General features: G+C 40.7%; 1 protein-coding gene across 5 annotated transcripts in view; it reads left to right on the plus strand.

Moving 5' to 3' along the window:
- The window catches only part of PDE1C (phosphodiesterase 1C), a 300,480-nt gene extending 287,909 nt beyond the window's left edge, over positions 1-12,571 (plus strand). For 3 of the 5 annotated variants that reach the window (XM_069859827.1, XM_069859825.1, XM_069859829.1), the window contains exons 18-19: positions 4,054-4,113; positions 12,211-12,567. In XM_069859827.1, coding sequence (XP_069715928.1) covers positions 4,054-4,113; positions 12,211-12,380 — 230 coding nt within the window. In that variant the 3' untranslated portion in view covers positions 12,381-12,567. Of the gene's footprint in view, positions 1-4,053; positions 4,114-12,210 lie in introns of all 5 variants that reach the window. The other 2 variants (XM_069859824.1, XM_069859826.1) reach the window with 2 other exon arrangements.

Below are 12,571 nucleotides of genomic sequence, written 5' to 3' on the forward strand. Positions count from 1 at the left end.
ATTTTTTTTGCTTTAACTAGAATAAGCTAGTCTACCTCCAGGAACTCATGAGGTCTTGAATATTTCCTATTGGCTCCTTTCCCCTCACATTTCATTTTATTATAATGAAACTCATCATCCTCTGATGATCTATACCATGTGTTAGCCATTTATACTCAGCAAACGATAGCGTAATCAAGTCCTTTTCTCTTAGTCTTTTTTAATCCACCACCTTACCCAATAATTAAAACCAACAGAGGGATCCTGTGATTTTGCACGTATTGAACTGGTGCTGGTCTCAGAGATGTTCTAGTGCAGTCAGTGCTCAAAACCAGGAACATACAGGCTGAGGATGAGATTGTGCCTTGTGGCACTGATACCTTGTAAATTGCTCCAGAGAGTGGGTATCAGTGCTGTCCAGGTAGAAAGGAATGAAAAATCTTGTTTTCACATTTTTAATGCATAAATTCAGCTCCCTTCAAAGTGGATACAGAGGTTCTTCCCACTCATGTTACCCATAAACACAAGTAGGTCTGTTCCAGTCTCAGCTTACTGTCAGGTGTACCTGCTAATGTGGGACTCCCCTTGCCTCCACAGGTAGACAAATTTTGCCGTCCCAGGCAATCCTTTCCTCATCTGAGTACTGTGATCAAAGCAGGAGCTGGGCGGGTGACTACTGCCAATGCCATTATTTTCTGTTACAATGAAACACTGGCCATGCATTTCCACTTGCTGAAACTGCCTTCATGTTGCTGCAATGTCCCTTTTGATCCCTGGGAAGTGCACAAAGTTCCAGTCTGTACCCAAGCAGGGCCAGGAGACATGCCTGTCTCCGAGGCATCAGCTCTCCCTGCTCTGGTGACTTGACCATCAGGTAGAACAAAATAGACCTACTTCCAGGCAAGCTGGCTGAGGACTTCAAGATCAGTTTTAGCAAATTTATTTGTCTTCATACCTAAGCACTCACTTACAAGCCTCACAGCACTCTTGGCATTTGTATTCTTTTGATTTCTTCCAAATTCACGTATATCAGCTGCAGTGTCCTCATAACACTATCCAGTGGTAGGAGGAATATATGTAATCCTGTGTCTCTGCCAGTGGTCATAGGAATGCATCTATCAAACAAAATTACTTATGGCCATTGGAGTTTTCTTGTGATAAAACCTAGCAGTAGAATGACAGAGTGAGCATTTTCCTTTTCTTCTTGCTTGGATGATATTTTTATACACTTTTATATGCAATTTTTTAAAATATTTGCTATTTTTATTGTAGGGTTCTGGTTGGGTTTTGACCAGACCTTCTGGTTGTCTACAGGCCCAGATTCTCACAGGAATATTTCCCTTCCCTTTTCTCCTTCCCCTTTTCCCCCAATAGACAAAAGACATTTCATTTGCAACACCAGCTTAGAGCAAAATAACACGTAGTTCCTGATCACCCTTTTAGTTGCACTGAAATCAAAGGAAGTTGCATGCAAAAGTCCTGCTGGTCCCACCAGAGCATCTGGGGCCAAAGATTAAATAACCAAAACATACACAGCAAATTACACGCAGGGAGGCCTGTGTAAAGCCAATGCATCAGGATGGTACTGCCTTCCTTTGCTGTGGTAGGATCTGCTTCCACCACAATGTTTTAAAACAAGATTATAAATCTCTCTGCATTATGATGATGCTATTTCTCGTAGACGCTTCAATCAAAGTCATAACCTAGCGCACTGATTACCTTCAGCAGGGAGGAAGGGTGAATGTTGTGGCCTATCTTTGACAGTAGATTTCACTGCTCCTGTGGTTAACTCGACAGTTACATGTCCTAAATAAAGTTAAGAAATGTTAAACCTATTGGTAGGAAAGATAAGGGGAAATCAACCAAACTCAAGGATCTTGCTCTTGTAAATTAACCTTTTCTCATCTGGCATTCTGCAGGGAATTCTATGTATGAAGTTGAACATAAACTTTAGATTATGTTTATATTAGCAGAACTGATAATGGAGATGTCTTTCTTGAACTGTCTTTCTCGAAATGAACTAAAATAAACCACAGACATTTGTTCTCTAACATTTTTCAAGGAAGAAACAGGCAGGTTGTTACACTTTTTTTGCACCAGGGGATGGAAAACAAGTTAAAATCCATGATGAAAGCCAAACTCAATGCAGGTTTTACTCCTGGGGCTGGGTGGGTAGGGTAATGAAAAAAAAAAACACAACTATGTTTTGTTTGTTAAGACTCATGAGAAAAAAAATGCAGAACCAAAATGAATGACGCCATGCAATGCCAAGTATTCTCAACTGTTCTGAGAATAATTTTAAACTATATGTATTTATTGTTAGTTCCTTATTTGAAAGAAGAGGCTTGTGGTCTCTAAATGTAGAAAACATTTTCCGACATTCCAGTTTTCCTGTAAGTGAGTTCATGTATATTCATCCTGTTACCAAATAAAAACAGTGAGGTCTCTGCTCCATTTGATTTAAAGTCCAAGAAGGGTTTGTTTTGTTCTGATGCTTTCTACATCCGATCCAGGCATGGCAGTTGCTGTTTGCTTTCCAACATTCAGCTCCTTGTAGAGTAGTAGAGATAATTAACTCTTTTTTTCTTAAGTGCACTTAAGTGCAGTGGGAACATTGCTTGGACAGCAGTCATTGCTCACCACTTGTCCCAGTGAGAAAAAGGAGGTCATGGCATTACCGAGTTTCTAAAGACAGGGAAATTGAGGTAGAGAATTCAAATAGCTTATTTAATGAAGCTAAGGTAAATCTCTAGCTGTTTGGGGATTAGACATGTGAACCTCACATTTCCCCTTTTCTCTTTTGACTGAAAACATAGCCCATAAGAGCATCTATACCAACAACAGCATGCCACACTCATGCCCATTTAAACACTTGCTCATGTGATTATTGGTTTTTTGTGTCACTTGGAGCATGAGTTTTGATTACATAGGACTAGTGTCCTGTGCTCCAGTATTGCTTATAGACCTCTTTTCACAGCATTTCAGCTACATCTCTACCTAATACCTTCTACAAAGTATCTTATTCCATAGGAAGACTTCAGCAGTGTCTGTGCAGCAGCCATTACACCATGCAAGTAATGACCAAAATTTTCCCATACTGCTACAGTTTTTCTGTTTGATCTTTTTCTTAAAAGAGGAAAAACTAACGATAAACAGTGGCAGAGACTGAGTCATTCTCTCCAAGGGGTTCAGATGGTCAATACCAGCATGAAAGGTTTCGTATATTTCCTTTTTGCCTCTAGTTTTAATTCACTCCCTTCCTCTCTGGGAGGTTCACTGGTATTGATTTCCTGAAGAACGTGCAATGTGCTCGTCACTGTGCCTGCTTGTATTCTTGTAGCTTACTAGCTTGGTTTGAGCCTTCATGTTCTTCTAATCCTGCAGACAGAGATGAAGCCAAGATGCCAGTTTCTGCTAGGTATTGAGGGTATTGATGTAGTAGACTGTAATCTTTGAATAAAAAATGTTTACTGCCACATAAGCATGAGGGCAGAAAACATAGTTTGTAAAAGGCTTCTAATGATTTGAGTGACTCACCTCCACTTGCAAACACAGTATCCGTCCCTTCTCTGGTGCATATAGCCAGTGATATAAACATCTGGAGCCATTACAAACCAGTGGTTCCCAACATGATGCCAGCTGCTTGCTGAACCACCACGGCGGCAAAGTAAGTACTATGTAACTGCTTTCAGAGCTGCACCAAGCGATAAAACTGTTGGTTGCCAGATCTGTGAGGACACAGAGGTAGTGGAAGGGAAAGCTTTCTGAGAGCTAGCAACAATTTGTAGGTCCAAAACTGAAGAACGTCAAGCTTCCAGAATCAATGACACAGTATCTCCACCCAAACCTGGTAAGTGATAAAAAGAAGATGCATTTGATATTGAGTCCTTTTGATGGAGAAGTCCCCGGAAGTAAGGCTGCTTTCACAGTTCTTCACCTAAAACCATGGATAAGAAATGGCAAAAAGATGACTGTAAACAACTTGTAGTAGTGGCAGCACTACAAAAGGCATTTTCATGACTGTTGAGACTACTGTTCATCCTTCTCTGCTGAAATTGCTCTTTCTTTTTAAAGGTCCAGCACGATGTTCATCTGACTTACCAGGTTCCTTGGGAAACCACCTTACATTGCCAGGTCAGTCGGTACCACGTTACTCTAATATGATTATATGCACAGCTTTAGAAATAAGTAGTCACAGTGGCTACTCTTTGGGAGATGGATATGAACAGATGACTTGTCTCCAGGAATAGCAATGATTTTTACACATCACACTAAAAACTTAAGCCTGTTCTCTGGGACTGAACAAATTAACTGTTGTTTTTAATGGTCTTCACCACATATCATTTTTTTTAAACGAATGCCTTATGTTTTGTGGCTTGCAGCACAACTATCACAATTTGTTTTAATTCAGTTGGCAAATAATTTTGGCCTTTATCACATAGACATTGATGATCAAGGGAAAAAATAAGTCTGTTTTTTGGACACAAGCATAGTTGTTTTGTGCCTTTCCCATCTACCAAATCCTGCTGTTTCTATTTCACCATGATAACCATTTTTTTATTCCCTTCATCTTTATCCCACACAACCATCAGAAGAAAGAGATGGTAACATGAAACAGTTACACAAAACAATGGCTTAGTGTGAATAAATTGTCAAGATCCTATCTCGGCACATGAATATACAAGGGCACTGACATATGTATAATTCACAGTTGGTAAAAGAAAAGGTAAGTCTCAAGGCAGACAAAAATAAATCACTGAGTAAAAAGCCCCAAACCTTGAACAAAGTACTGAAAAAATTTTACTATTGATACTTAGTGCAGTGGCTGCTGTGCCAGCAGATGAGGTAAATAGATGCCCATATATAGATGCCCATGTGCAGTAGCATTTTCTGTGCTGTTTCAGTTCTCCAAGCTGTTCAGTGTGGTATTATTTCACAGCTGCCACCTTAGCGGATTATTTCCCCAGACACAGCTGCAGCCATTGCTTGGGTGTAAGTAAGGAAAAGAACAAGCAAGAATGTGAGAGAGTTCAAAACACTGTAACCCCTTAGAGAAACAATGTGTTCCATGGATTACTGTCCTACTTGAGAATAAGCATGACCATTCACTGAAAGTAAAGTTTAAAATTCTGTGCAGCATGTTCACATCACATGAGGACTCCCAGGTATCCAAATCAAGACATTTAGGAATAGATAGACATAGACAGAAAACATGGAACAGGAAGTATCATAAATGCATCCTCTTAACATCTGAAGTTTCTCATCATTGGCAGTGACATCAAATATTACCTGTATATATTGCTGTTTCTGTCTTATAGAGTACCAGCAGTTATTAAATTCTTGTATTTATATTCAAAGGGGAGGCTACTATTTCGGATGCTTTCACCAAGAATGTTCTTGCAGGAGGCATTTAGAGGTCTTGATTTTTGGGGAGATTTTGGAGAGATCATGATAACTAGCTGTGTTACAAGTCTCTCTTTGTTAAGGCTCCTCCCACCTCAATGGATATTTGGCATCAATGGATTTAGCGACCCGGTCGTTTTTTTCTATTTGGCTGTTTAACACTGGTACCTTCCTACCCATGTCCTGTTGCTATGGTTACACAGCAAATGGTTTACTCTGGTACAGTTTGTAAATCAACACTTCCCATGCAGCTATTTGGAGTATGTGATGGGAAGTACATAACAGTGCAATATTTTCAGTCTGCAGTAAGAGCACATGTGCATTTTCTAATAGAGAAAATGCCATAGTCTTGTTGGTATTTTCCAGAAATTGTATGCAGCTTATTTTAAAAAAAGGAGGAAGCTTCATTGCGTTGGCTTTAGTCTCAATTCTGAAGAAGCGAGTCTGTCAAGAACAGACATGTACGTGTGTGATCCTGTCCATCTCCTTGACAGCAGGTTGGTTTGTCCCCCTCATCGCTAACTTTTGAATCTGTTATTTTAAGGTGTACAAGAGGAAGAAACACCCAAAAAGTCACAAAGCCAGGAGAGTTTTATAAGGTTAAGTAACTGTATGCAGGAGAAAGGCCTGGCCATGCTCCCACCTGGACTCGACCATTGGTAAAATCGCAGAATCTCAGCTGCATCTCACAGTGCTGCAGGGACCCCAGCTGCTGCAGGCACATCTCCTGCCTCCTGGAATGGTTCCTTTTTCTCAGTGCAAAGAGGATAAGCCAGCCATATCTGCAAGGAGACTACACTTCGTATGATAAGGAAACAGAGCAGGGTCATTGATGCACATGGAAGTATTATTTACAGTCACAGAGTGACCACATTTTTCCTTCCATGGCTTGGAAACATTTGGACATCTACTTCTGCCAGGGTTCTAGGGGTGCTCATAAGACTCAGTGACTGGGATCCATCTCCCCAAACTGTCTTCTGTCAAGGGGCCAGGAGATATGGTGTCTCAGCTCAGCCTGGGCCTTCTGTCCTGCCTGAGCAATGTTATAGGGGTGCCCCTCTCTGCCTCCATCTTCTGGAAGGGCCTGGGACCCACACTGCAGAGAGCTGTTCTCCTGGATGGAGCTCTCAGACCTAGGTCAGAGCTTGCACAGAACTCTTGTCATAACACAGCGTAACTGTTCTGTTCTATTCTATTCCATTCTATTCCTTATGCTCACCATAAATGGAATAACAATGAGACTGTTATATGCCTAAAATGCCAGGTTTTCTTAATCTCCAGAAACACATTCAAAAGCACAAATAACACAAATGTTACAAGTGAAAACAGTATGTGGGTTTTTTTCTGCCTCTATTTCAGAGCTGATGCTCACAATCACTAACAAAATGTGCATGCTTAGCCAGGAGCAGGCTGATGCATTCCTCAGTTTAGCTTCAAAAAACATCCCTTGCAGTCTGCCCAAGGAAGGTCACAAAGCTGCAGAAAGTAACAGCAGGAACACAGGCCAAGCAGTCCCTGTACCCTGAAGAATAAGAATGTAAGCAATGAGTTTCAGGACCAACCACACACAAAAGAAGAAGAGGAAGAAGAAGGGATACGTGGGGTATCTTCCAATGTATGACATATATTGATGGCAAGCATACTTTTTGTCTTCTGAAACTTGCCCTGTCACTGTGCGTCTTGGTCTCATTGATGCATAAAAAGTACCCTCATGTTGGCCCTGCACTTGTATTGGGCACAGGGAGAGCTGGAAATTGGCAGCTCCTGATGGTGCAGCAAGCCTGGATCCCTTCCAAGACTAGAGTGGTGTGCACAAGCATGAACCCCTAGGGAAATGCAGCCAAGGGAAGAGCAGAGCTCACTCCCCCTACAAACTTGCAATGGATAAGAGAGACATTGCTGTAGTGCTGGGTGGTAGCATTGTGACATGGGAATGAGAGGGCCACCCATGTGAAACCCCTCTGCCCAGCATCCTTGAGGTCTAAGGGTGCTGGCCCTGAGGCAGTCCCTGTGCCCAGGAGCCCCAAGGGGCTGTCCCTGCCCTTGGTGGTCATGCACTGGGTGTGGGCTGGGCATCATTGACAACTCCTCTGCCACTCTACCACCAAGGACAAACCTTGTGCTGTTACTCTGCAGCCCAGAGATCACCCCTCTCAGCCGTCTCCTCTCTGTGACAAAGCTAATGACCATGAGGCCACACAGGCTGCTACATGCTATGGTACATATTGATATTCCTGAAAGTTGGATCTAGTGCAATGTTATGCAACAGATACTGGCAGAGTTTGTGTTGTCACATAGGGTTTAATGCTGGAGCTGACTGGTTGTAGAGAAGAACATAAAACGCATTCAGAGGATTAAAAAGCATACATGGGTAGAAAAAAAAAAGATAAATGACAATTAATTACTAAAACCTCAGCTCATGGTGACTGCCCAAGAAATAGCTGTCCTCTCCTTGAGGTGTCTCATTTGAGAGAAGAGTGAATTTTATATTAACACGCAGGTGTTCTTTACACTCCTAGGAAACTGTTTCTCTCTAAGTTTAGAACATTTCTTGAGCATGTCTAATGAAATAGTCTTTGTTCTCCTGCTCCTTTGTCTTGCAGTTCTTCCTGATAATTACAGCAGAAAACCTCCTCTTTTGGCAAAGTGGACAAAAGTGAGAAAGAAAAATCCTTCCTGGATGTGCCCCTTGATTTAACAGCAGAATACTGAATTAGGAACACCAGTGTCCCTAGCTTTGCTGTGTCATCTCACAGTGAAAATGCCTGATGAAATAGTTCCCTCACCTCACTGATGATTTTTTTGGCTAAACCAGTAAATTATCTTTACTTGATCATAAAAGCCTTTCATCTTTCCTGCTGTCCTTCTCCTACGATTTTCTTTATCCTGCTTGTATAGTAGTTGAAGGCAAAATTTGCCGCTGCTCTGCAGAGTGTTGAGGGACAAGGAGAGATGACAGAAGTTCTGTCTTCAGGTTGTCTCCACAGGCCACTAAGCACAGCTAATTCAGCGAGGGAACACATTAATGTCTTGTTCATGGTGTGCTAGGGCCCTGGGGGAACTGAGTGTGTTTAGCCTGAAGAAATGGAGGCTGAGGGGAGACCTTATCACTGTCTACAACTGCCTGAAAGGAATTTGTAGCAAGGTTGGTGCTGGTCTGTTCTCCCAAGAAACAAGTGTTAGGATGAGAGGAAAGAGCTTCAAGTTGTGCCAGGGGAGGTATAGATTGGATATCAGAAAAAATTTCTTTACTGAGAGAGCAGTCAAGAATTGGAACATCTGCTCAGGGAAGTAAAGAAATCTCCACCCCTGGAGGTGTTCAAAAAGTGTGTAGACCTGGCACTTCAGGACATGATTTGGTAAGCATGGTGGTGTTGGGCTGATGGTTGGACTTGATAATTGTAGAGGTCTTTTCCAGCCTTAATGATTCTATGATTCTATGACTTTTCAGATGTGACTGCTCAGCTGACTCTGTTCTTAATTTTTATCAGAGGCAACTTGTTTACCAACAGGTGTCCGTGAGTAAAACTAGTGCAATTCACTCAGTGATTGAAGCAATGGCTTTAAAGAAAATGACATTTCAAATTTTTTTTGAAGGGTCGTGCCGTTTGAATTAATAGAAATATTTATAACAGTCTGTTTTGAAATACTTTAAAAGGAAAAGAAAAGGATATTAGTGTTTTGCCATGTCTTGTTCTGTTTTCTGATCAGAGTGGAATTTCTATGATTCTGTGTAACAAGAAAAGCATTTGTTGCTGCAACAGCTTTTAGTAGTTTGAAATATTCAGGATGACTATATAGTGTTTTTGCCAGTAAGCATCATTAGCAATAATTTCCTTAGAATTGAAACAGGGCAAAAGCCATCACAAATCAGCTTATTTCTAAGGAAGTAGTGGAATCAGTAAAATACCAACTAAAATTTTAGCTACAGTGTACAATAATCCTTGTGGACTGTTGTCATGTATTCCCTGGCTTCAGGCTCACGTGAAATGTCTGTCATGCTTAAATAACCAAGGGCAGGCTTCTCAGCAAAACATTTTTCTCCTGTTCACTTTACCCATGAAGCTCCTGACTTTGTCTGGACTGTTACTTCAAGTGATCATCCATATTGGATTTTGATGGGCTCTCTTGTTGACCTCACCCAGTGGATGCACGGCACATCTTAGAATCAGTTTAAAGGGTGGAACTTATGGCAGTATATTGTTCTCCTGTGGTTCCTTGAGTCATGGATAAATGGCTTCAACTCTGGCAAACATGTTTGCTTACCTGCTCTCCTATGTATGTTCCTCCACTTCCAAACCACCCTCTCATGCATTGGCTGTGTCTGTTTATAGGAGCATCCATCACGGCTACTACAAAATAATAGCTTCTGGTGCAGTGCCTCAAGCCATTAATCTAATTGGAGTTGCTTGGGGCATAGCTGGCTGCATTTGTTTGGAGGCGAGAGGGATGGGGAAATGAACAATTCTTGTTCCTTCATATAAGCACTGTACAAGTTGCATTGTTCTCTGAAACTTGTTAGTTGATGTGCTGTAAATGTGTTTGCAGATATCCTCAAATCCTGCCCCACTGTGAAACAATATCTAAAGTGCATCAGAACCAGCCTACAGAGTTTTATCAAAACCTTAGAAGCAGATTACAAGCTTAACACTTCTTTCTGCTAGAAAAAGTCTTTGAAAATACAGACATCAGTTAATGGTATATGTCCCTCAGGAAGGACCTACAGTGGTATGAAGTTGGAAGCTCTGAACTGTGGTGCTACAAGCAGAACTAGTGCTGGGTGAGATCTTCATGGCAGTCTACACAAAGTTTTCTTTTGCAGTTGTCTACTGAGCAGCAGCTCTGGCCTTCATTCTTTCATTTGTCATGACCATTATATCTTAAGCAAATCAAGGCATAATGTTGACATAGGGCAGGTATTTATACCAAGCAACTAGAGGGAGTCTTGACCTCTCTCAAGAATTAAAGAAGAGTAGTATCAAAGCAAGGATAAGAAGAAATACTAGGTGGATACCTTCCTAGCCAGCTGCTCTTCTGTAAGATGCTGGGTTGTACATTCTGCTAGCCAGAGGAAACAAAGTAGCTAATGCACTTGGCCTCCTTGATAAATCAGTGTCTAAATACCACACAGATAATCTCTCTGAATGATATGACTTGTGTAACTATTCTAGTCTACACTGGCCCTGTCCAAATACCTATTCTCTGCTTTCATTGTCTTGATGATATCTATGATCTTAAAAAATAATTATTTTCCCTAATTTGAAAAAAAAAGGAAAGGAAATTTGTGCTGGCATCAAGACTAGAAATTTACATCGCTCCATGCGTGTGACTCCTGAGAATCATATCCTGTTGAAGCCCACAAAAACCCTCTGGGGAAAGTATTCTCATTCTTATGTGAATGTTAAATCTAGGCCATACAAGAAGTCAATGAGAAATCTGGGAATAGAGCTCTAGAATCCTGAGAGAGTATCTTTTCCCATTAACTCTAAATAACTAAAGCCTGAAGAAATGAAATGTCACGGATCCCCTTTGTAAACTCCTGTATGAGGATGATAAACGCACTGTCAGTGTTCTGGATAACCCCCCTTAAACTTGTTAGCCAAGTCATCTCTGCTGGCAACCACTCCAGTAAAATTCCATTTAACAATAAACATTCCACCATGCTGAGCAATGAAAAAAACAATAGTGTTTGGCTGAATCCATGCTGAGTACAGAAAATTGAATTAATCTGAAAAGTGAAATGCCTGAAAGAACAGTAACTCACCTGGATATTTTTCAAGCTTTTAATGAATGTCAATCTAGTCTCGTTGAGAACAAGAAAGATTATGACTATGCAGAAATATGGATGTGTATTTCTAAAGTTTATGAAATCCTTATGGTTTTTTTTGTTTGTTTACCAAGACGTTTTAGAATATGATTAATCACTCAAGGATTTTAATGAGATGAAATTACGACTGTTTGATGTTAGCTAGCACACACAGGGGAATCTTTCGCTTCTTAGGATTCGTGCTGAGAGCAATGACTTTTCCTTTAAAGTGCTTATCATGCTAGTTATTGACTTATTGCTGGGTTATTTTGCAAATAATAACTAAGCATAAGAAGAATACGTGTTGGTCACAGTCATGTTTAATTTTTTATTCCACCTATGTAAAGATGTAAGAAAGCAAGACATAGTTGAAAATAAACAGTTGAGAAGTTGAGAACAGTATATAGCCCACTTGTGACTTTCACAATGGCCTGTAGTTTACTGGAAAATCATATGAAACCCCTCAGATCAACCTCTTCCTGAATTATGGGAAATGCTTCCTCAATCCTGATTTATTGCCTGAAAATGACCTTGTTTAATGGTATTTTGAAAACAGTGACATGTTTAACTACCACATGTGGATAGGTAAGTATAAATTTTCTTCTTTATTTAGACTTCTGGCACTTTCATCTTCTGTCCAAGTTGTTTTTTCCTAACCTTGAGAATGCTCCTGTGTATGCATAGTCTTCTGGGTGCCTTGATTTCAAGATCAAGTATTCTGAAGTGCTTAATTGCCCAAATTTCAATTTTGGATATGCCCTGTGTTTCATTCTAGAGCTTTACATCTATATTTATGAATTATATTTTCACATCTTTCTTTTTTCCTGAAATTTTTCCTAGCCCTCTGTAACTACCTATTGATCCAAAAAGAGTCCTGGCTCTCAGGCTGAGAAACCCTCCTTTGCACAGATGCATAGGCAGCTGTGCTGAGTGGGATGGAAGAAGCTTCTGAGGAATTCATTTCTTGTCCATCAACAAGTGAATACTAGGCATGGTAACAACCATTGTTCTTTCTTTATCAGCCATCAAGCCTCAGCTGCATCACCTCAAGAGGCCCATTCACAGCTCAGGAGACTATTTCCCAGCTTTCTACAAGAAATCAGAGGAACATCCAGTGAAGTGTAAGCTACTTGACCAGAGGGGAAGGATGAAGAAGATCCAACATATTTCCCAGAGCTGGAATAGGAAATAGCAGAAGAGATAAATAGGCATCTTCGGGAATGGCAGATAGAGGACATTGTGTAACCATTGCACAGGCCTTACTGCATTGCACAGCAGCTGTTTCTCTAGACAAAAGCAAGTGTATGATTTAGCTAAAAAGCATAATGGACATTTTGTTAGAAATGTTCTTAACAGCCTTCTTATTATTGCAACATATGCTCC

The sequence above is a fragment of the Phaenicophaeus curvirostris genome, chromosome 6, assembly GCF_032191515.1.
Source record: "Phaenicophaeus curvirostris isolate KB17595 chromosome 6, BPBGC_Pcur_1.0, whole genome shotgun sequence".
Taxonomy (NCBI): domain Eukaryota; kingdom Metazoa; phylum Chordata; class Aves; order Cuculiformes; family Cuculidae; genus Phaenicophaeus; species Phaenicophaeus curvirostris.